This window comes from Triticum urartu, chromosome 4A (assembly GCF_056163025.1).
Source record: "Triticum urartu cultivar PI428250 chromosome 4A, HENAU_Tu73, whole genome shotgun sequence".
In the NCBI taxonomy this organism is placed as follows: domain Eukaryota; kingdom Viridiplantae; phylum Streptophyta; class Magnoliopsida; order Poales; family Poaceae; genus Triticum; species Triticum urartu.
This window is the reverse complement of record NC_141876.1, coordinates 45,908,419-45,933,218: the sequence shown is the minus strand read 5'-3', so window position 1 is coordinate 45,933,218 and position 24,800 is coordinate 45,908,419. Positions and strand designations below refer to the sequence as shown.

The window sequence follows — 24,800 nt, the reverse complement described above, 5'->3', positions numbered from 1 at the left end:
AAGCTTGGGGGAGTACGTCTTTCTCACTGACATTACATTCATGTTCACTTATTTCATTTGTCGGTGTTTACACTTTTCATTGTATCATCCATGCTTAATTTATTTTCTTGCTTTCTTCTTGTGAGTTTAAAAAACTTCAAGAAAACCAAAAAATTAGTTGTAGTTAGTTTACTTTCTAGGCATGCTTAGCTGTAGTACTAAAAAGAAAACCCAAAAAGATTTCCTTGTTCTTCTTTTGCTTGTTGGGAGCTTTCCCGTGTAAATAGTTTTCTCATTTTTTGCTTTCCCTTTTATTTGGTTGTTCAAGAAAACCAAAATCTCCAAAAATATTTCAGTGTGTTTCTCTAAATTTCATTTCTTTTTATTCGAGTTGTACCAAGGAGAAGACCACGATGAAAATGTTGAGTGGCTCTCATTTCAATAACTGTTGATCTAATAAAGAGCCCATTTTACCTTGTCTTCTCCTGTTGAATAAAATGTTTTGCAGATTACAGCTTAGTCCACGACATTCTTGCATTGTTATTATTTTCATATCATTCGGTCGTGCAAGTGAAAGGCAATAATGACGATATTCGATGAACTGGCCGTGGCAGAGAGAAACGGGTATGAACTCGACTTGTTCTATTTGTGTAAATATGTTTAAGCTAGTATCCATGATTCAGCCCATTATGATTAAACGTGTTTGCAATGACAATTAGAGATTATAGTTTCTCATGCCATGCATAAGTAGCTAGGAGTGGATAATGACTTATCTTGGATTTTAACATTGCGTTAAAATGATTGCGATGTAGTATGACGATATGGTATCCTCATCTAAATGTTCGAGTGGCTTGACTTGGCACATGTTCATGCATGTAGTTGAATCAAAACCAACATCGCCTCTATGATATTTATGTTCATGGTGTTCATATCCTACTCATGCTAGTGTCCAGTGTTACTTATGCATAATGCATGTTCATGACCGTTGTTGCTCTCTAGCTGGCCGCTTCTCAATCTAATTGCTAGCCTTCGCCTGTACTAAGTAGGAATTCTGCTTGTACATCAAAAACCTTGAACCCAAAGTTATTCCAGATGAGTCCACCATACCTACCTATATGCGGTATTACCCTGCCGTCCTAAGTAAATTTGAAGGTGCCACCTCTAAAAACTTCTAATAATATCCTTTTGTGTGCCTGGATCGTTCATGGAACGACAGGAGGTGGTCGGTATCTTCCATGCTAAGCGGGTTATTCTCAGGTCGAGTTTATCACTCGCCATCGCACGAGAAAAGGGAGGTAATAGGGATGCCCAGTCCCAAACTGCAAACAGAAAAAAGCTTACAAATAATCAAACAAAAACTCCCAATGGAGTCAAAACCTTTACTTTTATCGCTTGGGAACCGCCACTAGTGTGCTGAGCATGGAATATATTGATAACTGATAGTCGTGAAGTAAATGAGAAGGGTGCATGTCTCAAAATAACATTTACCTCTGTTTAAAAACTTGAGCTCTGGCACCTCTACAAATCACTGCTTCCCTCTATGAAGGGACTATCTATTTACTTTTATGTTGTGTCATCACCTTCTAAAACAAGCGCCAGAACCTGAGAGCACTGCTGTCATGACTTATGCATTGTGTGTAGCTAATGTTGGGTGCATCATGACTGGATCTTTTCTACCATGAATTACAATGTTTAATCGCTGCTTGGACTCTGGAGGTGCTCTGCATTTATGTTTTGCGGTCTCAGAAAGGGCTAGCGAGATACCACTATTTTCATATTATATCATGGTTGTTTTGACAAGGTGTTGCCGTTTGAGATATCTTATTATTGCTCGCTAGCTGATTATGTCATTAATATGAGTTAATATAATTTTTAAGAGTTATCGTCGGCATGGTTAGTTATAATATTGGCTGAAAACCTGGGTGTTGTTTAAGCTTATTTATGCAAACAAGAGCAAAAGAGTTCGTAAAAGTTTTTCTTTTTCACTTTTAGTTTATCAACTGAATTGCTTGAGGATAAGAAAATGTTTAACCTTGGGGGAGTTGATACGTCTCCAACGTATCTACTTTTCCTAATGCTTTTCCTCTTGTTTTGGACTCTAATTTGCATGATTTGAATGAAACTAACCCTGTGCTGACGATGTTTTCAGCAGAACTACCATCGTGTTGTTTTTGTGCAGAAATAAAAGTTCTCAGAATGGAATGAAACTTTGCGAGGAATTTTTATACAATAAACAAGAATTTCTAGAGCCAGGGCCCACCGGAGGGGGGCACCTGGGTGGGCACAACCCACTAGGGTGCTCCCCCTCTTAGCGCACGCAGAAAAAAATCAAGGAGAAATAATTATCGCGATCCACGAAACGGAGCCGCCGTCACCTCTTGTTCTTCATCGGGAGGCCAGATCTGGAGTCGGTTTGGGGCTCCGGAGAGGGAGATCTTCGTTCTTCATCATCACCAACCCATCTCCGTCGCCAATTCCATGATGCTCCCCACCGGGAGTGAGTAATTCCTTCGTAGGCTCGCTGGTCGGTGAGGAGTTGGATGAGATTTATCATGTAATCGAGTTAGTTTTGTTAGGGCCTGATCCCTAGTATCCACTATGTTCTAAGATTGATGTTGCTATGACTTTGTCATGCTTAATGCTTGTCACTTTGGGCCCCGGTGCCATGATTTCAGATCTGAACCGTTTATGTTATCACCATTATATCCATGTTCTAGATCCGATCTTGCAAGTTATAGTCACCTACTATGTGTTATGATCCGGCAACCCCGGAGTGACAATAGTCGGGACCACTCCCAGTGATGACCTAGTTTGAGGAGTTCATGTGTTCACCGTGTGTTAATGCTTTGTTCCGGTTCTCTATTAAAAGGAGGCCTTAATATCCCGTAGTTTCCAGTAGGACCCTGCTGCCACAGGAGGGTAGGACAAAAGATGTCATGCAAGTTATTTCCATAAGCACGTATGACTATTTACGGAATACATGCCTACATTATATTTATGGACTGGAGCTAGTGTTGTATCGCCCTAGGTTATAACTGTATCATGATGAATATCATCCAACAAGTCACCGATCCAATGCCTATGAATTTATCTTATATTGTTCTTGCTAAGTTACTACTGCTTCGTTATTTTTGCACTTGTTACAAAACTACCGTTATCACTATTACCGTTACCATTGCTACTGCTACTACTATCAAAACTATCATATTACTTTGTTACTAATCACATTGCTGCACATTATTAATCTCCAGGTGTGGTAGAATTGACAACTTAGCTGCTAATACCTTCAAATATTCTTTGACTCCCCTTGTGTCGAATCTATAAATTTGGGTTGAATACTCTAACCTTGAAAACTGTTGTGCTCCCCTATACTTGTGGGTTATCAGAGCACCCCCAGGCACTGCCTTGGCCCATTGGGTGTCTTCTGGTCCATAAAAAATCTCCGTAAAGTTTCGTTGCATTTGGACTCCATTTGGTATTGATTTCCTGCAATGTAAAAAACATGCACAAAACAGCAACTGGCACTTGACATTATGTTAATAGGTTAGTACCAAAAATGATTATAAAACATCCAAGATTGATAATATAACAGCATGGAACAATAAAAAATTATAGATACGTTGGAGACGTATCAGCTACCCTCTTCGATGATGTATGAGTAGTTTACCACAGAGCTACGGGTCCATAGCTAGTAGCTAGATGCCTTCTTTTCTCTCTTTGATCTTCAATACAATGTTCTCCTCGATGTTCTTGAAGATCTATTCGATGTAATACTTTTTGCGGTGTGTTTGTTGGGATCCGATGAATTGTAAGTTTATAATCAAATTATCTATGAATATTATTTGAGTCTTCTCTGAAGTCTTTTATGAATGTATATTATAGTTTTGTATTTCTCTCTGATCTATTGATTTGTTTTGGCCAACTAGATTAACTTTTCTTGCAATGGGAGAGGTGCTTTGTGATGGGTTCGATCCTGTGGTGCTCAATCCCAGTGACAGAAAGGGATATGACATGTATTTGTATCGTTCATATCAAGGATAAAAAGATGGGTTTTACTTTAATTTATGAACTTAATGTATTTGTATCATTGATATTAATTGAGTTTACTTTGTCTACAACAATGTATTTTTAATCTTGCTTAAGGAGTTACTCCGTTCTTTATGAACTTAATTCTCTAGATGCATGTTGGATAGCGGTCAATGGGTGGAGTAATAGTAGTATATGCAGGTAGGAGTCGGTCTACTTGTCTCAGACGTGATGCCTATATACATGATAATTGCCTTAGATATCGTCATGATTATTCATTTTTCTATCAATTACCCAACAGTAATTTGTTTACCCACCGTATGATATCTTCAATAGAAGCCTCTAGTGAAGACTATGGCCCCCGGGTCTATCTAAATCATATATTAAAATCCAAAAATATATTGCTGCAATTTTATTTACTTTACTTTATTTTGTGTTTTTATCTATCTATCTATCACTTCGAGATTTGATCCTAGCAATTAACCATCGAGGGATTGACAACCCCTTGTTTGTGTTGGGTGCAAGTATTTGTTATTTTGTGGGTAGGTGCTGCTAACAAGTTGTTGTGTGGTTCTCCTACTGGATTGATAATCTTGGTTTCTAACCGAGGGAAATGCCTACCTCTACTGTACTGCATCATCCCTTCCTCTTTGGGAACAAAACCAACGCATCTTACAAGTGGAATCACCACCCTCCTCATCTATGCCACCCTCCTCCTCCTTCGCACCACCCTCACCAGTGCATTGCACCATGCCATTAGCGAGGCCCGTGCGCATTCCATGGACATGGTGCGGGTGGAGCGCGAGGAGCAGTTCTGGTAGCGCGGTTCTGGGAGGAGCAGCTCTCTGCCGGCAGGGTGAGACGTCTCCAACGTATCTATAATTTTGATTGTTCCATGCTATTAAAGTATCAATCTTGAATGTTTTATATACATTTACTAGCAACTTTATATCATTTTTTGGGACTAACCTATTAACCTAGTGCCCAGTGCCTGTTGCTGTTTTTGCTTGTTTTTTACTTTGCGGAATATCAATACCAAGCGAAGTCCAAATGCCACGAAACTTTTTGGAGATTTTTTTCTGGTGATATAAGACCCTGGAAGCTTATGGAGCACATGAGAGGAGGCTCATGGGGCCCACTAGGCACCATGGCGCACCAGGGGCCTCTAGCGGCCCCTGGTGGGTAGTGGGGCCCACGGGCACCTTCTTGACCTACCTCTGCCTCTATAAAAACTTTAAAATCCCCAAAACCCTAGAGGAATCGACGAAATACTCTTTCCGCCACCGCAAGTTCCAGAACCACAAGATCCAATCTAGAGGCCTTTTCCGGCACTCTGCCGAAAGGGGCAACGATCACGGAGGGGTTCTTCATCATCCTTGTTGCCCCTTCGATTATGCGTGAGTAGTTTACCATAGACCTACGGGTCCGTAGTTAGTAGCTAGATGGCTTCTTCTCTCTTTTTGATCTTCAATACAATGTTCTCCTTGATGTTCTTGGAGATCTATTTGATGTAACTCTTTTTGCGGTGTGTTTGCTGTGATCCGATGAATTGTGAGTTTATGATCAGATCTATCCATGAATATTATTTGAGTTTTCTCTGAACTCTTTTATGCATGACTTTATAGCCTCGTATTTCTTCTCTGATTTATTGGTTTGGTTTTGCCAACTAGAGTGATTTATCTTGCCATGGGAAGAGGTGCTTTGTAATTGGTTCGATCTTGCGGTGCTCAGTCTCAGTGACAGAAAAAGACATGACACGCATGTATCGTTTCTATTAAGGGTAACAAGATGGGGTTTATTCATACGTGAGTTTATCTTGTCTACATCATGTCATCTTTCCTATTGCATTACTCCGTTTTCCCATGAACTTAATACACTAGATGCATGTTGGATAGCGGTCGATGTGTGGAGTAATGCTAGTAGATGCAGAATTGTTTCAGTCTACTAATCTTGGACATGATGCCTATATATATGATCATTGTCTTGGCTATCGTCATAATTATTTGCTTTTCTATCAATTGCCCAATAGTAATTTGTTTACCCACCGTATGCTATTTTCTCGAGAGAAGCCTCTAGTGAAAATTATGACCCCGGGGTCTATCTTTTATCATATATTAAAACCAAAAATACCTTGTTGCTATTTTCTTTTATTTATTTTATTTTGTGTTTTAGTTATATCTATTTATCAAATCTTATATAATTTAATCTATCTCAATATCGTTGAGGGATTGACAACCCCTTTACGCGTTGGGTTGCAAGTATTTGTTGTTTGTGTGTGGGTGTTATTTACATATTGTTGCTTGGTTCTCCTACTAGATCGATAACCTTGGTTTCATAATTGAGGAAAATACTTACCTCTATTGTGCTACATCATCCCCTCCTCTTCGGGGAAATACCAATGCAGATTACAAGTCGCACAGGGCGATTATGTGGGACGCGGACTCGGTGGAGCAAACGGTGTTGCTTGACTCCTACCGCACCGCCCATGAGATCCACCTCACCCGCTTGCGGTACTGCAAGCGGGCAGCGAAGGTGGTAGCTGCCTACAAGGAGTGCACCAACGAGGTGATGTTTGGCAAGACCGACGACGAGGATGACATAGCCAGCTCCGTTGAGGTCGTGCCCCGCCACGAAGCCGGCACGCCCGCGGGTGCTGCCGGCAACAAAGAAGAGTAGTGCATGGTAGGTCACCATCGCTCGGGTCTCAACAAGGCCACCACTCCTCCCCTCCCATTGACGCCAAGCTTGTTGGGCTGAGCATAGGCGGCCAATTAATCGCTTCGGTGCGACGTGGAGGCGGAGCTGGAAAGCGTCGAACCGGAACTGGAGAAGGCAAAGCTTCGGTTCTCAAGGCTCATGGCCGGACACGGGGAATGTGCACTGGCAATCATTTACATTAGGTATTAATTATACCTCCAGAGCCGGACAAGCACCACTTAGTTGATGTAAAGGTAATGAAGTTTGTCATGTTTATATGAAATTCAACCGTGTTGGAATGAATTTCATCTTGTTTGTTGAAAAAGAGTTTGAAATGTATGCGGCTATGATTGGATGGGGGCCTCCCGCATCCATGACCGCGGATGGATGCAAGATGAAATTTGTGGGTCACCGTTGGAGATGCCCTAAGAAAACTCACGTCATTGCCAATCTATAATATGTCATCCACATATAAGACTATAAATGCTTTTGCCACCCACTAAATTTCTTTTGAACACAAGATTCTTTGTCATTCCTGATGAAGCCAAACTCTTGACCACTTCATCAAAACAAATATTCCAGCTCCTTGATGCTTGCTTAAGACCATAAATGACCTTCTGAAGCTTGCATACCTTTTTAGCATCCTTAGGATCAACAAAACCTTCAGGTCGTATAATGTATACATTCTCTTTGAGGTTTCCATTTAGGAAAGCCATTTTCACATCCATGCGCCATATTTCGTAACCAAAATAAGCAACAATTGCCAGTAGTATTTGCACAGACTTAAGAATATAGCTACCAGCGGGAAAGTCTCGTCGTAGTCAACTCCTAGAACTTGCGTGAAACCTTTCGCGACAAGTCTAGATCTATGAATAGTAAGGTTACCTTGTATATAAAAATGTTGAACAAGTATTTGAAAAAATATTAAAAAGTATTCAAAAAAATGTTGATCATGTCTAAAAAATGTTGAACAAGTATTTGGAAAAAATGTTGATCATGTATATAAAAATATTGAACAAGTGTTTAAAAAATGTTGAATAAGTATTTGAAAAATGTTGAACAAGTATTGGAGAAAATGAAGAAGGAAAAAGAAAACCAAACAAAAAGTAGAGAATAGAAAACTGAAAGAATAAAGTAAAAATAAAACAAACAAAAAATAAAATACAAAAACCTAAAAACAAAATGCAAAAAAGTAGAAGAAAAAATAAAAAGAAATAAAAGAAAACAAAGAAAAAACCCGACTCAAATGGCCTCAAGTAAGGCTCGCCCCTTCCACTTACCAATGTTGCGACTTGGACTGGGTGGCTAGTAGCGCGTGTGAACTCACTGTGCGTGTGTGTTCTCCCTTTCTCCTCTTCTCTTTTTCACTGGGTGGCTAGTAGCGCGCGTGAACTCACTGTGCGCGCGTGTTCTCCCTTTCTCCTCTTCTCTTTTTCACTTCAAATAAAGTCACGCGTGAATTGGGCCGGCCCAGATACCTTAGAACCTTCAGCGAGACATCCCGCAGCAATCTCAATAAAGTCACGCGCGAATTGGGTCGGCCCAGATACCTTACAACCTTCAGCGAGACATCCCGCAGCGATTGCTTAGAGCATCTCTAGTGGACCCCTGGATCTGAGTTGGAACGTTCCCTCAAGTTAGGGTTTTTGTTCTCGCGGCGGCGACTGCGACGCCGTCGAGTAGATCACAGTAGATCGCTGTTTCCTTCCCTACCGCCGATCCCTCTCCGTCTCCTCCGTCGCTTTCCTCTCGCGCGAGGCTTGACGGGGAACGGCGGGTCTAGGGTTTCCCATATACCCGGTCACTGTTTTGCATCGGGTAAGGATCTTCTGATGGCGGCTGATGGGGCCTCGGGCTCCTCGGGCGCGAGTGATGTTGAACGGATGATGGCAGAGCTTGGGCTGAAGGAAGAAGATCTTGACGATGTGATCTTCGATGAGGAAGCTGCACCTCCACAGGGACCCAGATGGATTGCGCTGGCTAGGGTAAACACCTCAAAATCATACAGTCAGACATGGTTCTACAGAAACATGCGAGCAGCATGGAATACAGCGCAGGAGGTCAAGTTCAAGCCCTTGGAAGATAATCTGTACTCAGTTCAACTGTCCTGTTTAGGAGATTGGGAGAGAGTTATGCATGAGGGACCTTGGAATTTCTAAGGGGATGTAGTGCTTCTTGCGCCTTATGATGGGGTCTCCAAGCCCTCATCCATCAAGCTAGAGACAACTGATATATGGATCCAGATACATGACGTTCCTGATCTGTTTGCTCACCTGGTCGCTCCACTAGCTGCAAAGGTGGGGGAAGTGCTATTCACAGAACAACCATCTCATGACTTTGTTGGGAACTTCCATAGGGTGTGGATCCGGCTGAATGTGCTTAAGCCCCTGAAGAACGCAGTATCCATGATCAGAGGGGGGAAAGACAGATTTATAGGGTAAAGTATGAGAAGCTGCCTGATTGGTGCACCGTGTGTGGCATGTTGGGTCATCTCTATAAGGAACACGGTACTGGGATTCATCCCCCTTCGGCTCTAGTATTCAAGGATTTACGAGCTAGTTGGGCTATGCGTGCGATCCAAGGTCCTGGAGAGGGCCGAGGTAGGAGAGGTGGCCGTAGGGGAGGTCGGACAGGAGGACGATCAGGCAACCGACGCGAGACCGAAATGAACAACTTCCCAGCTTATCAGGAGATGGGAAGTAGAGAGGATGACATGGCAGTTGACGGCAATGGTAAGGATGCTGATATGGATGATCTCACGAGGAAGAGGTTGGTTGGGCTACCGCTGGAGGGTGATGCTGCAGATAAGCTATCTATCGTGCCAGTGGGCACTTCCGTGTCCAGCCCCCCGCCACAGAGAGAACCCAAGAGGACCCGAAAGGAAGATGATGGTAGTGATGGACAGGTTTCAGCAGTGAAGAGTTTGGCGGGCTCCTTCGAGGAGCGCCGCCTGGCCCAATGAGTGCCCTTTGCTGGAACTGCCGTGGAGCGGGCAAACCCGCGGCAGCCCGAGAACTTCGCGAATTTGCGAGGAAGTTTGCCCCTACCCTACTTTGTATTGTTGAGACACAGATTGAAGGCTCTAAGGTAGAAGCTTTAGCTAGTTCCATTGGTTTTGATAATGCTTATGCAGTTGATAGTCAAGGTAGGAGTGGTGGGATTGGTTTGTTTTGGAACAATGAAATAAAAGTTGAAATTCTTGGTTACTCTGTTTACCACCTTGATGTATCTGTGGAGGAGCAGGGTGAGGATATGTGGAGACTAACGTGTGTTTATGGCGAGGCGCAGATGCACTTACGACACAAACATGGACAATCTTGAAAAATATCAGTACAACAAGCAGCTTACCCTGGCTTTGTCTCGGTGATTTTAATGAAGTTTTACGTCCGGAAGAGCACGAGGGAGTTGGTCAACGCAGCAACGCACAGATCCAGGCATTCAGAGATACAATTGATGTTTGCATGTTATTAGACTTGGGCTATTCTGGCCGTTTTTGGACTTTCGAGAAGAAGGTCACTGGAGGAACATACACACGATGCAGACTGGATAGGGCATTGGTCAGCACGGATTGGATGGCAAGGTTTCCACTAGCAGCTGTCACCCATGAGATAGCTGCTTCTTCGGATCACTCTGCACTGTTGGTTGATATGGGCCGTATGAAGCAGCAACACAAAAAACCGGAGTTTCGTTATGAAGTAATGTGGGAGACACATGAGGGGCTCCATGATGCTTTAGTTGATGGACGGGATGCGGCGGTGCCCTGCCTGACAGTTGAGGACATGAGGAACAAGATCCAGAACTTGGCGGCAGGTCTAAGCAGATGGAGCAATGATACTTTTGGTAACGTGAAGAAGGAGATTAAGCTCTTGAAAGGACAACTAGAGCAGCTGCGGGGGGACCCGCTTAGAACTGGACCATCACACGTGGAACTCAAGATCAACAAGCGCCTAATTGAGATGTACCACAGAGAGGAATTAATGTGGCGTTAGCGAGCAAGGATCCAGTGGCTATCCGCGGGCGATAAGAACACCAGGTTTTTTCATCTTCGTGCAAGCTTGCGGCGAAAGAAGAATATGATTAAGGCATTGCAAAATTCCTTGGGAGCGATCGTTGTTGACCCAGATGAGTTAAAAGCGATGGCTAATAGTTTCTATCAAACTTTGTACACTTCGGAGGGAGTTGAAAATATGGATGCGGTGCTAGATCATGTGCCCAGGAAAGTAACAGAGGAAATGAATGCGCGCCTTAATGCCTAATACACGTCTGATGAGGTTAAGGCATCATTATTCCAAATGTTCCCAACAAAAGCACCTGGCCCGGACGGATTTCCTGCTCATTTTTATCAGCGCAACTGGGATATTTGTGGTGAAGATGTTATAAGAATTGTTTTGAGAATAGTGCGAGGGGAGGAAAGCCCGGAATGCATTAATGACACGGTGTTGGTCCTAATACCAAAGGTAATGAGCCCTTCTCAGTTGTCTCAATTTACTCCCATCAGTCTCTGCAATGTGCTATACAAGATTGCATCCAAAGTAGTTGCCAACAGACTAAAGATCATTTTGCCTGATATTATATCTGAGGAACAATCTGCTTTCGTGCCTGGGAGACTCATCACAGATAACATCATATGTGCTTATGAATGTTTGCACTTTATGAAGAGGACACGGTCATAGTCTAATAGCTTTTGTGCTTTGAAACTGGACATGATGAAAGCCTATGAAAGATAGGAATGGCCATATTTGAAAGGTATTATGGCCAAATTGGGTTTCTCTCAACAGTGGATTGACACGGTTATGGGGTTGGTCTCATCAGTATCCTTTTCTGTTCTGTTTAATGGAGAAAAACTTGATTCATTTACACCTACAAGAGGCATCCAGCAGGGAGACCCAATCTCCCCCTACTTATTCCTAATTGCAGCAGAGGGCCTTTCGTGCCTCCTGAAATCCAGTTCTCGGTCATCATTCGCAGGTATTAAGGTGGCACCAACGGCGCCCACCATTAACCACCTTTTATTTGCAGATGACAGCCTGCTGCTTTTTAAGGCTAATGTGGAGGGGTCAGAGGAAGTGTCAAACATGCTTGACATTTATTGTAGAGCTTCGGGACAGAGGATAAATCATGAGAAGTCTTCCATCTTCTTTAGCAAAGGATGTCCAGATTCTATAAAGGAAGAGGTGAAGCGTTCCTTAAACGTCCAAAATGAATCATTAAATGAAAGTTATCTGGGTATGCCAACTGATGTAGGCCAGTCGAAGAATGGAACTTTCAAATATTTGTGAGACCGGGTATGGGAGAGGATCAAAGGGTGGATGGAGGAACTATTATCAGCAGCCGGAAAGGAAGTTTTAATCAAGGCAGTGGCACAAGCGATCCCTGTTTTTTCAATGTCTTGTTTTCATCTACCAAGGGGTTTATGTGACAGTATCACATCCATAATTCGCCAATTCTGGTGGGGAAGCAAACAAGGTAAAAGAAAGCCTAGCTGGGTCGCATGGGATATGATGACCAGGCCTAAGCTTTTGGGCGGTCTCGGTTTTTGTGATTTGGAGATTTTCAATCTAGCACTCTTGGCTAGACAAGCATGGCGGCTGATGACCGATGAGAACTCGCTTAGTGCAAAGGTGTTGAAGGTTGTATATTTTCATCAATGCTCAATCCTGGAAGCTGAGCTAGGATCCCACCCTTCTCAGATATGGCGAGCGGTGCTTGATGGCAGGGACATTGTTGCACAAGGAGTGGTTCGGAGAATTGGTAATGGGGCTTCGACAAGTATCTGGCAGCATAACTGGATTCCTCGCGATAACTTTAAAAGGACGATCACTTCACTTGTTCCTAATCCGCCAGAAAAAGTGTCGGACCTGATTGATGCTACCTCGGCTCAATGGAAAGAAGACCTGGTATGGTCTGTTTTTACTCCTTTTGATGCTTCAGAGATCCTCAAAATACTGCTATGCACGAGGAATATAACAGATTTTTGGGCATGGCATGAAGAGAGACGGGGAGTTTTCTCGGTGCGTTCTGCTTACCGTATGATGATAAGAACGAAGATCAGCAGGGAAAGATGGCTTCATGAGGAAGAAGGTACTTCAAACTTACATGAAGCTAAGCAATGGAGTGCAATCTGGCACATACAAGTACCCTCGAAGCTGCGGATGTTCGTTTGGCGTCTAGCCAGGCAGTCGATGCCTACGGGTGAGGTTCTCCATCACCGAAACATGGCCGATGAAAATACATGCCACTTATGCGGAGCCACGGACACATGGAGACATGCGTTGTTGAATTGCTCAATGTCGAGGAGCATCTGGGCTTTAGCCCCCGAGGACTTTGCTGAAAAGGTGATAAGTTGCCAGCATGATAATCCGAAGCAGTGGTTGTTTGCTCTACATGATATGCTACAGCCTGAAGAATTTACTCGCCTTGTGGTGACAGCATGGGCGATCTGGAGTGCGAGGAGGAAGGCGATCTATGAGGACATTTTCCAGTCTCCATACTCCACTAATGGCTTCATCTTGAGTTATTTGTCAGAGATGCAGCAGATCAACAAGAAGTCGCCAAGACCGGTTAGTGTACCAGCGCCGAGACCAAAACGTTCGCTACCTCCAGACCAAGGGTGTGCCAAAGTTAACGTGGATGCAGCGCTATCGAGAGGCACGTATGGTTCGGTTGCTGCTGTGTGTAGGGACCAAAATGGTCTGTTCCTTGGAGCTTCGGTCGTTGGTTTCAGGCAAATCAATGATCCTCAAACACTCGAATCTCTGGCCATAAGGGAAGCACTAGCTTTGGCGGAGGACTTGTACGTTCAAAGCATTCATGTGGGATCCGATTGCAAGACGGTGGTAGAAGATATACAGAGGGGTACTTCAGCTTCATATGCGCGGTGATACATGAAATCATAGAACATTCTGCTAGCTTTCAATTTTGTAAAATAGTCCATGAATTTAGGAGCTCAAATTTTGAGGCTCACAACTTAGCGAAGCATGCTTTATCTCTCGGGGGTGGCCGCCATGTCTGGTTAGGCCATCCTGGAGATCTTTCTTTCGTCCCTGTAAACATTGTGACGGGTTAATAAAAAGCTTCGCGAGGTTGTCTCAAAAAAATCTCTAGTGGACCCCTTATAGCGTCGACCCGCAAAATAACCATCAATATACGGTTTTGCGCAAAAAAAGTGGCCCGAATAGATGATGTAAACGCATCCGACCCTTAGATTTTTTTTTGAGGCTCGTGTTCCTCGCCCCCATCCCGCCGCCGCCCGCCCGCCGCCTTCGATTCCGGCCATTCCGCTGACGGAATCACACTGCCGGGCCGCCCTAGACCCGGGTCCACCGCGTCGCTGCATCGGCGCCCCGGATCCGCCGAGTCGCCGCCCACCCTAGATTCGCTGAGCCACCCCCGAGTAGCCGCCGCCCCGTATTGACCGCCGTCGATGAGTCCCCTTTTGCGCCCCTTCTAGTTCGACGTAGCGGACGATTTATAGATGAATTTTCATTCATGCGAGCTCAGGTGCGATCTGTAGATTGATTTGAGCCCTTGCGAGGAATTTTTGCTAAAGGATTCGTCCTCGTCTGACGACTCGGACATAGAGCCACTGCTCGAGCGCCATCGATAGGAGATGGTGGTGGCGGTCCTCGCCGTGAAGGAGCTCGAGGATCGGAACCGCAAGGGACGGCGAGGATCGACCGTCGGTCATCTTTGCATCCCTCGCAACCGCCATCTCGGGAACATATTGTTGATGCAAGACTACTTCGCGGACAATCCTATATATCCGCCGCACCTTTTCCGGAGAAGGTATCGAATGCACCGATCCCTCTTCGTAAAAATAGTGCAAGCTTGCGAGGCCAATTCTCGGTTTTTTACTCAAAGGAGAGGGGCATGATCATCGAAGAGAGGGACATGAACTTGGAGTTCTTCTACGACAATGTCGGTAGCCGTGTGAAGCCAACTAGAGACCCTGACTGCATGCACACATTCATTCAAGCATACTGGTAGAATGAAGACGCAAACACCCACTATCAGCTTCAGGAGGATCTCATTGAGCATCATTGACAAAAGCATGGGCGGTAAAACCTGCTTTTCTTACATTTATTTCATTTAATTCATGTGTGATTTGTATCATTGTTTTATTCGGTACAACTCTTGTATTGAATTATTAGTTTAATTCGGTGATTTGAATACTTATTATAATTTGGATGATTGTTGTATTATAATATTCACATTTTACCTTATATTAAATTCATAATTATGTGTAATATGTGACATATGTGTCAAATTCAGAAAAAAATCATGTGTTTTGCGGGGTGGCGCGGACTGCGGCCGAACAGACCCCGCATAGCGGAGCTACCAGCCCACAAAACACGTTTTTTGCGAACTGTAAACGCATTATAAAGGTCTGCAATATAAAAGGTCTGCTAGAGATGCTCTTAATGGGATAAATAGTCGTTGCGCTGGACATAGGGGAAAACCTTATTGTGTAAGTTGTCGTGCAAACACCCAAACCGAGCGACCGGACCAAATAATTGGGTCGGGCCATCTCGCGTTTTATATATCCCGGTTTTGGAAACCTTCCAGAAGGTTGCCAACCGATTCAGGGCTGGGTTTATTCATTTTTATTTTATCTCCGGTTAATTTAATGGTTTTCTAGGCTTTTTCTTTTTCTTTTAGTTTTTGTTTCCGCTTTAATTATTTTGTTTTCAATTTGTTTTTTATTCTTTCCTTCTCTTTTCTATCTTCATTTTTATTAATTGAACTTTTTCAAAAAATGATCATAATTTGAAATAAATCCCTTCTTTGGAAAAATGTTCAGAATTTCAAATTGGTTAGTGTTTCTAAAAATGTCTATTTTTCAATAAATGTTCGGGAATTTAGAAAATTTGTGTTTTTAGACATTGTTTGGAAATTAAAAATTATTCACATTTTTCAAAAAAAACTTGGAATTTTATTTAAAGAATTAAAATATTGTTAGGAATCTCAAATATTTGTTCACAGTTTGAAAAAACATTCATGATTTAGACAATTGTTTACTTCTTCAAATTTTGTTTACTTTTTAAAAAAGCATAATTTAAAATTAAATTCATGTTTAAAATTTGTTCTTGTTGTTCAAAAACTGTTCATAATTGTAAATTTTGCTAGGGTAATTCAGAAACTATTTCAGAATTTCATTTTTTCAGATTTTCCCAAAAATAGTTCAAGTTTTCAAAATGTGTCGAGACAATAGAAAATCTCTATGCTACAGTAACATGATGTTGCAGTTAATATTCCACCATAGCGAGATTTTAAATTTCAATCGCGTTGTCATCTGGCACAAGCGGCCATAAGGTCTAGGTGACGTAGTAATATATGAATGGAACATGCCAAACAGAAAATAGATACAGAGCAAAGTGAAATTCAATTACGTAGAACAAAGGATCGGATGAATCATGCACCTGCAAATAAATTTAGTGGTTAATATTTGTACACTTCACATACTACACAGGAACTGTTAGAATAAATCCGAAGCATGTAGTCGATCATCCAAAGACCAAGCAATCACGCGAGGCACGACACCGAGATTTGTTAACGAGGTTCACCATCATGGCTACATCCTGGGGCATGAGTATGGGCGCTCCTCCCTGTGATACCGTCACAATACCGCACACCGGCCACCCGAGCGCCAGCACACGCCACCAGCTGCTCCTTGCGCGCCTGTGCTATTATGTTGACATAGGATACATCGTCTGTCTACATTCACTATATATGAGAGGCTTAGGATATAAGTGTCCTACTAAAACACGGCTCCATATCCTAACACAATACTACTCAGAGTCCAATTGTAACCTAACTTATACATAATATTCGACACAACTCTAACAGGAACCCCTGCACTTCCTGCACTTGCTATATACAGGGAATCATGCATTCGAGCTCTATCCAACAATAAACTCAGTGGTTAATATCCATGTAATCAGTGGAGTGAGGCTTTTTAGCTCTCGGGCTCCATGGAGTCTGAAATTTTCAACAATTCAAAAAACAACTTTTCAAGTTTAAAAAATCAGAAAATAAATATACTATGTGTATAGATTTTATTACGAAATATGTTTTGATGTGAGAACCAACTTATGGTTGGGTGATTAGGAGGGCAGTGTATCTCCAACCAACCAAGGATTAAACTTTTTTGTGTCTTGTAAAGGCAAAATATTCGTTTAACGGGAGATAGTGGTGTGCGCATTCATAAGGATGAGTATATGTACGTGTTCGTTAGCGTCTGTATTGTGTTTTAAAAAAATACGTTTTGATGCGAGTTGTACCAAAAAAACTGAATAGTACATATGCTAGAAAAGTAGAAATACATGATTTGGCTAATTTCGTGTAGCTAGCATATGTATTTCGCCATGAAACTTTACAGGCAAGTAGTATAGATCCATAGGTATATACATAATTTTTTCAAAGCTTTTTGGAACCTAAACATTTGATTTTTAAAATTTTCAAATTTCAAGCTCCATGGAGCTCGAGCTCCATTAGCAATTTCCTAATCAGCCTATGAAAACATAGGGTGATATTTCTGGTTTTATTCCTTTTGCACCTACAAATTTACAAGGTGCTCGTGTGCTCGTGAGTAGAGCGCATGGCTCATCGTACATTAAGCTATATAAAAGTTTTGGTATAACAACGCTGACATGAACACAGGATAAGTGACAGGGTAATCTATGTACTCTGCAAAGAAGAAGAAAAACTATGTACTCTGTAAGTAACATACCAAACACAGAAAGTGAATACGGAGAAAAGTTAAATTCAATTACAACAGATGACACATGAACATGTCAGAATGGGAATTGGACTTGCGCCCTAATATACAAAGGAAACCCTGCATTTCTTGCACTTGCTACATACAGGGAGTCCTGCATTTGACCCCTATCCAGCAACAAACCCAGTGGTTGATATCTATGTAACCAGCCTACGAAAACGATTTTTCAAGGGGCCAAGGGTTATAGCAGCTGATACAAGTGTACTACTGTTCGTGGTACAAGTGATTACAACATATATATGTATCCCAGCACAGATATCCTCGTAAAAGTATGTGCCTAAAGCATTACATTCTTAGCTACTGTACAACGATAGGTCGCACAATTGTTCTACTAACCTTTGCCAGGCCATCAACTATTATTATCCCCTGGCCAATTTTGCTGAAAATCTATGCAACCTGCAAAACTTCTTGACGCTTAATGTCAAACACCTTGTGTAGCGTATCCTCAACAACCTGCAAAAGAAGAAAGCGTCATGGTTATGCGGTTTTCAGTTTATTTGATGTGCACCAATATATTGTACACCAGTGTAAATTACGTACAAAAGAAGCACCTCAACCGGGTGAATTACATTACCTTGTCCGGGGTTGAGGCACCAGAAGTAACTCCAATTGTGATAGGCCCTTCTGGTAGCCAGTTTTCTGCCTCAATAAGCTCACCGTGCTGTCAAACAGTTCAAATTTCAGTTAAAAAGGTTACATTCTTCCATCTGTAAGTACAGCACCTCTTCTCTCAGCAAGATTCACTACCAGTTTTCAAATATAATAGTTTACTCTCAATGAGAAATGAATATTAATCAGGGTATTAGAAAGTACATTTAGCTTGTAGCTAATCCTGTTTCCTGGTCCAATCCTTTGTTCACTGTCAATCCAGTAGGACGGAATTCCACTGAGTTCTCCAATTTCTTGCAAATGAGAGGTATTACTGGAGTTCCACCCTCCAATAACCAGAATAAGGTCAACCTTTTCCTTCACTAGGTGATACATCGCATCCTGTCTTTCCTGAGATATGAAGTTGAAGTGTGTCATCAGTATATATGTTCAAGTGAAGATACGACTCTATGCCCTTACTCCTACGTAAATGTTTTTAAGACACTAAAAACAAAGTAAAATACCACTATGTTTCCCTTTACTACAACTATATATGATCTATGTTTTAGTTCCACCCAAAAGATAAAAATGACAAAATACAATATTGCCCCTATGCTCTCACTGAATCTATCACACGTGTAGCATTGACAGAGTAGTTGGTGGTACAGGTCAATGATAACATGTAGTCATCTAGTGCACAATCTCCATAAAATGAAAGTACATGCTTAAAAGAAAATGTACCTGTGTGGCGTCACAAATAGTGTTGAATGCAACAAAGTGTTCATTGGCATTCTCAACTCCATACTTACGCATCATAGTCTTCTCAACAAGTTTTCCTGTTAATTATAAAGCATTTTGGTTAAAACTGGAAGTAGTAGCAAATCTGTACTGTGCAAAATCACACAGCCATAATGAACCTCTTAGTAAAACGCACCAATTTCTTCAGTTTCTCCTTTAAGCATTGTTGTTTGATTTGCAATGCCCACCTTTTCCAAGTCAACATCAGGATCGAATCCTGGAGAAACAGCCTTTTTGAATTTCTGCGATTGTGGACCAAACAGTTCCATTAGGCATCATCATTTCTTTCCAACATGGCAGTAAAGGGTAATTTGAGAAGAATCTATACCTCAAGGAACTCCTCTCTAGTTGAGCTAGACCCATCAAGTTGGCCACCAAGTATATAATCACATACATATGTTGCCTGTTTCATTTGATAATACTTTGTTATCTCAAACCACGGAGTGGATTTAGCATCAAGCGTTAAACAACAGAAAGATATAAATGCATCAAACGTACCTCGACCATATTCTTCACAATAATGTACTTCCCTGCAAAAGAAGCAGTGGCAACAGTCTCTTCATGGGCATATTTTCCGTGAATAATAGAAGTATAGTCGCCCTTCTTATGCTTCTCAACCATGTTCCACACCTATATTATAATTACACGGTTGGTTAGCCTGATAAATGTTGTGACACTCGAGAACAGAACAACATCATACAAAAGAGCAAGGCACGTATTAAAATGCAAAATGTACCTTTGAAACCCAAGGGCATGTCGTATCAACAATTTGCACGTTCTTCTCATTTAATGTGTACATCTCATCCACAGCAGCTCCAAATGCAGGCAAGACAACAACATCGCCTTGTTCAATAACATCAAAATCCTTAATACCAGCGTTAACAGGAATATCTTTGACACCCATGTCCTCCAATTTCTGCATGAACAATCAGACGAAGAAACAGGAATTTAATTCTGTCAAATCCACAGCCATTAGACAGACATGACACGAAATGAACACAGCTAGGCATGTTACGGTTATTTTTCTTTTCTCTTGCTCTACTGACACTACATGAATACCGAAACCACAAACTAATTGTTCAAGTGACCGAGTAGCTACAGCACAAAGGAACCTGGTGGCGATTGTTCAGTATGAACACCTTTATCATTAACATGCGTCCTAATAATTAGATAGTGGGTGATTAATCCCCTCATACACGTAAGATCAGATTCTTCTGAAAAACCATCCAGGAACAGAAACACTTAACCCCACGAGCCGCGCATGGCGATTGTCAAGCAACACGAACTTGGTTATACCTTGTTGACCGTGGGGTTGTGGATGATCTCGTTGGTGATCCAGATGCGCTCCTCGGGGAACTGCTTGCGCGCCTCGTAGGCGATCTGCACGGCGCGCTCCACGCCCCAGCAGAAGCCGTAGGCCTCCGCCAGCTTCACGGTCACCGGCCCCCAGGTGTACTCGTTCCCGTTGTCCTTGAGCGTCTTTATCACATCGCCTGCAGGCACTCCCCGTCAATTAGGAACGTTTCTGAATGAATCGGACCGCAAATAGCTACTGCTCTAGTCTCTAGAGGCTAGATAGAGCTTACTGGTGTACTCCTGGCTCATGAGCTCGAGGGTCTCCTTCTTGTGGCCGAAGCCCTTGCGGTTGTAGTTGTCGCTGCGGGTGAGGTTGTGGCGGAAGGCCTTCTTGTCGAAGTCCGGGTCGAGGGAGGCCGACGCGGACGCCGCCGGGGGAGAGGCATCGCAGCGGACGGAGGAGGGCGCGCGCCGGCCGCCGCGGCGCGGGGAGGAGGAGGACGAGGACGAGGCGGCCGGGGAGAGGAGCGCGGAGCGGAGCTGCGTGGTGATGGTCGCCATCGCTTGTGGCGGAGGGAGTGGGCGGGCGTGTGGAGCTGAGCTGCGGGGCGGACGACGCCAAGTGCCGCGGCGGGGAACGGAATGGGGATAGGTGCGCTGGGTTTGGAATGGGGATCCACTTCCCCTTGTGATCATCTTATCCCCGGACCTCATGTTTTGTCCTGTGGCAAATTTTGGGAAAACACCCTTTACTTTGTGAGTGGCATAAATGAAACCTTTTATGCTTGGTTTTTACCTTGGGAGAGAAAACATGACTAAGGTGTTCAAGAAAGAAAATGACATTGGAGTAGGGTTTTTTTTCGAACCGGAGGCAAAAATTTTGTCTCATCTCATCAAAGGAGGTTCTATATAATTACAAGGCGACCGACTCCCAAAAGACACACTCTTGCGGCGGGATCAAACTCAAATCTCTTGCATCCGCTATAACCCACGGATTGGGCCTCGTCTTTAATGTTACACCTGCTAACACCTGACATGGACGAAGTTTTCCTAAAACACTCGCATTACACTCAGTTCCAAACCTCCCACGACGCAAGCATGGGAAGCGATGCAATCCCCTCCCTCTAGTTGTCGGTGCCATTGGTACCAATGATATTGGCCATGCCGTGCAACCAATCCCTAACAGAAGTGAAGTTGCCCTCATCTGACTACTCATTTCAGAACACAATAATTTTGCAACCAAGCTCTTTGGATACTTTTACCGAGACACGTGATTTTTAATAACATTTCCCTGTGATGCTCTTTGAATTATTAAGGAGGTATGCATAAATTTTTCCTATTTGATTCAAACCCTACTAAAATCCTCATAAAAAATTGTGCCAACCACCTTGAGAGGATTTGTTGATCAATTTTCTAGCAAGAAAGTTAATCCAAGTCAATATCTCTCGGTAAAGAGTCCACATTCTCATAGATGCCCTTATCAGTTGGGTACTTTGCCCTTCATTGTCTAGGTTTGCCTCTGAGCACCACAAAAGCAAAAGAATGAAATTTTGGTGACTCAAATTTCAAGGGTGCAAAAGAGGCACCTTGACTGCTCTTATTGCTTGAACCATAGTGGTAAGGTTTAGGTGGTCGATTCGTTCATATCATCGTTGCCCATTAAATCATTTCTAGCGATGTTCGTTCAGTGAAAGATGATGTTCCCATCGACTATCAGGTGCATGTGGTGACTATTGGTCAATTTCAAGATTTGTCGGCTCATTCTCTTGAAGGTGTTCATAGGGATAGATTGTATGTTCTTACGTTCATAGGGCTGAGTATACATGCGTGTATGTGAGCATATTTATTTATACTATTTTTCTCACAAAATAAAGTTCGCAAATGGGTTATCGAAGAAATTGACGAGCATAAATCAACGTCTTTGGAGAGACAAAATCCTTGCAAGTAAAATATAATAACCGATAGCTGCATGAGAGTTATTTTGTAAGCCAAATGATCACACGGTTCCTGCGGTTATTAGTCTCTATATGCAAAATGACTACTTGCTACTGAACTTGTGGAATGATCGGGTTCTCAGAGGAATTCAGCCAAACATATACACATGTAGGAAGAAATTCAAGGAAGAAGTATCTCTTAGGGGTACATGGCAAAGATGATATTCTTACTCTAGCCTTCAGTCTTGAGTGGAAACCTTTGTATAACGTTTACATTACAGAGGGTCTCTAGCATTGTATCAGATTAATTTCCATTTCCTTTTGCGCAAACTATTGTTTGAAAATATAAATACATGCAATAGGGAAACCTACTTTTTTTTAAACAATGAGCCATCTTGTGGATTTCCATTACAGAAACCACCAACAATATTATTTCAAGAGTAGAGAAACAAAACAAAGTTGGGAATGAAGAATGTCGGTGTCAAAACCGGTGGATCTCGGGTAGGGGGTCCCGAACTGTGCGTCTACGCCGGATGGTAACAGGAGGCAGGGGACACGATGTTTTACCCAGGTTCGGACCCTCTTGATGGAGGTAAAACCCTACGTCCTGCTTGATTAATATTGATGATATGGGTAGTACAAGAGTAGATCTACCACGAGATCAAAGAGGCTAAACCCTAGAAGCTAGCCTATGGTATGATTGTTGTTCCTGCTACGGACTAAGACCCTCTGTTTTATATAGACACCGGAGAGGTCTAGGGTTACACAGAGTCGGTTACAATGGTAGGAGATCTACATATCTGTATCGCCAAGCTTGCCTTCCACGCCAAGGAAAGTCCCTTCCGGACATGGGACGAAGTCTTCAATCTTGTATCTTCATAGTCCAGGAGTCCGGCCGAAGGTATAGTCCGGCTATCCGGACACCCCCTAATCCAGGACTCCCTCAGTAGCCCCTGAACCAGGCTTCAATGACGACGAGTCCGGCGCGCAGATTGTCTTCGGCATTGCAAGGCGGGTTCCTCCTCCAAGTACTTCATAGAAGATTTTGAACACAAAGGTAGTGTCCGGCTCTACAAAATAAGTTTCCACATATTGCCATAGAGAGAATAATATTTACACAAATCTAATCTACTGACGTATTCCATAGCATGACATCACACCACGGTCAGGTCTTTATTCGAATCGTTTTACTGTCCCACCTCAGTGCGTTTAGCGAGGCGGTTTCCTTGGCACGTCTTGTCAAAGCAGAGATCGTGTCCCCTTATTCCGGGATTCTCATCAATACGGGCGTGGGTAACCCAGTCGTACCCGTTGGTATGTTTTCTCGATCGAAGGCGAGTCCCAAACGGTCACGGGGAGGGCCCTTGGTATTCCACCTCTTATAAAGAGACCAAGGCCTTACTCCTTTCTTTCAATCTCAAACGAGTTCGCCCTTCGCCTCGAGTTCCAACACCCAAGGCTCCAGATTTCAGGCGCTTCGGACCTTCGACAATGTCCGGTTCTGACCTTCGAGGCCGATGGATGCCCTCCTCCGTCACGGAGGAGGACGTGCTGAAGTTGAGAGAGGCCAGGTTCTTGACCGATGAAATCTAGCATAGGCTGCCTGCTCAAGGGCAGGTCATTCCCACTCCCAAGCCTGGTGAGAGTGTGGTGTTCATGTCTCACTTCCTTCGGGGGCTAGGCTTCCCGACGGATCCCTTCGTGAGGGGGCTCATGTATTATTATGGGCTGGAATTTCATGACTTAGCCCCGGAGTCCATCCTCCATATTTCCTCATTCATCATCGTGTGTGAAGCCTTCCTCCGTATCACTCCTCACTTCGGACTATGGCTCAAGACCTTCAAAGTAGAGCCGAAGATGATCGAGGGACGGCACGCGGAGTGCGGAAGTGCTTTTATAAGCAAGAATGCTAGTGCTCCATGGCCCGAGGGCTCTTTTCAAGAGGAGTCCAGCTTATGGCAACGAGAGTGGTTTTATATTACCGCTCCCAGGGCCCCCAAGTGGGTGGCGCCACCTGCCTTTCACCCGGGTCCCCCACCACAGCTGGCGTCATGGGTTAATAAAGGACTGGACTGGGGGTCGTCCAAGGACGTGCCCTTGTTGCAGGGCCGCATTTGAGATCTCCTAGAAAGAGATATCAGTCTGGTCATGGTGACACAGGTTATGCTGATTCGCCGAGCTCTGCCCTGCAAATGTCGCCCCCTCCGCCTATGGGAGTTCAATCCGGAGGGACCACGAGCTCTCCAACATTTTATGGGCGCGACGCCCGTGGAGATGTACAAATTGTTCTTCGGATCACAAGCAATGTGTCCGGACTTGACCGAGGACGCAGGTCTGAGCTGCAACCGCCCGGATACTCAAGTAAGTAGCCCCATGCCCGGACTCGCAATCCGCATATTTATCATAAAATTGCCCTTAAAAGAGTTGTCCTTTAAACAGGAGTGGATAGCGAAAGCAAAGCTAATCAGGTGTCCGGACCAACTCCCCGAGACCACGCCGGGTCCCGTGCTAGTCAGGATGTTGGAGGTTGTGCCTTCGGAGGAAAGCGAGGGAGGGGACAAGGAAGCTACGGCCTCCTTGAAGGAGGCTGTTTGGAAGGGAGGAATTGAAAATTCCTCTCCTCAGGGGAAGAAGAGGACTGCGTCTAAAGACCCGGAGACCATGGCCTCAAAGCGGGGGAAGAAATCTTCGCCAGAGGGTCCTGT

The 24,800-nt window shown here is 43.5% G+C and overlaps 1 protein-coding gene across 1 annotated transcript; it reads right to left on the bottom strand.

Moving 5' to 3' along the window:
- Positions 1–17,444: 17,444 nt before the first annotated feature.
- On the bottom strand, positions 17,445–20,854 carry HDR (4-hydroxy-3-methylbut-2-enyl diphosphate reductase). Its single transcript, XM_048713566.2, has 10 exons — positions 20,452–20,854; positions 20,162–20,358; positions 19,602–19,781; positions 19,364–19,495; positions 19,194–19,268; positions 19,002–19,107; positions 18,809–18,903; positions 18,293–18,478; positions 18,054–18,140; positions 17,445–17,932 (listed from the first exon to the last, which is right to left on the bottom strand). The coding sequence occupies exons 1-10, from the start codon at positions 20,720–20,722 to the stop codon at positions 17,867–17,869; spliced, it is 1,395 nt and encodes a 464-aa protein (XP_048569523.1). The 5' UTR covers positions 20,723–20,854; the 3' UTR covers positions 17,445–17,866.
- Between the last annotated feature and the right edge of the window lie 3,946 nt (positions 20,855–24,800).

Excerpts from the sequence above, each read along its gene's own strand:
- HDR (XM_048713566.2), bottom strand. The coding sequence starts at position 20,722 with ATGGCGACCATCACCACGCAGCTCCGCTCCGCGCTCCTCTCCCCGGCC. Across the intron at positions 19,782-20,161 it reads ACAACCCCACGGTCAACAAG|AAATTGGAGGACATGGGTGT; the intron begins GTATAACCAAGT and ends TTGTTCATGCAG. Across the intron at positions 18,141-18,292 it reads GGATTAGCTACAAGCTAAAT|CACGGTGAGCTTATTGAGGC; the intron begins GTACTTTCTAAT and ends ACTGTTTGACAG.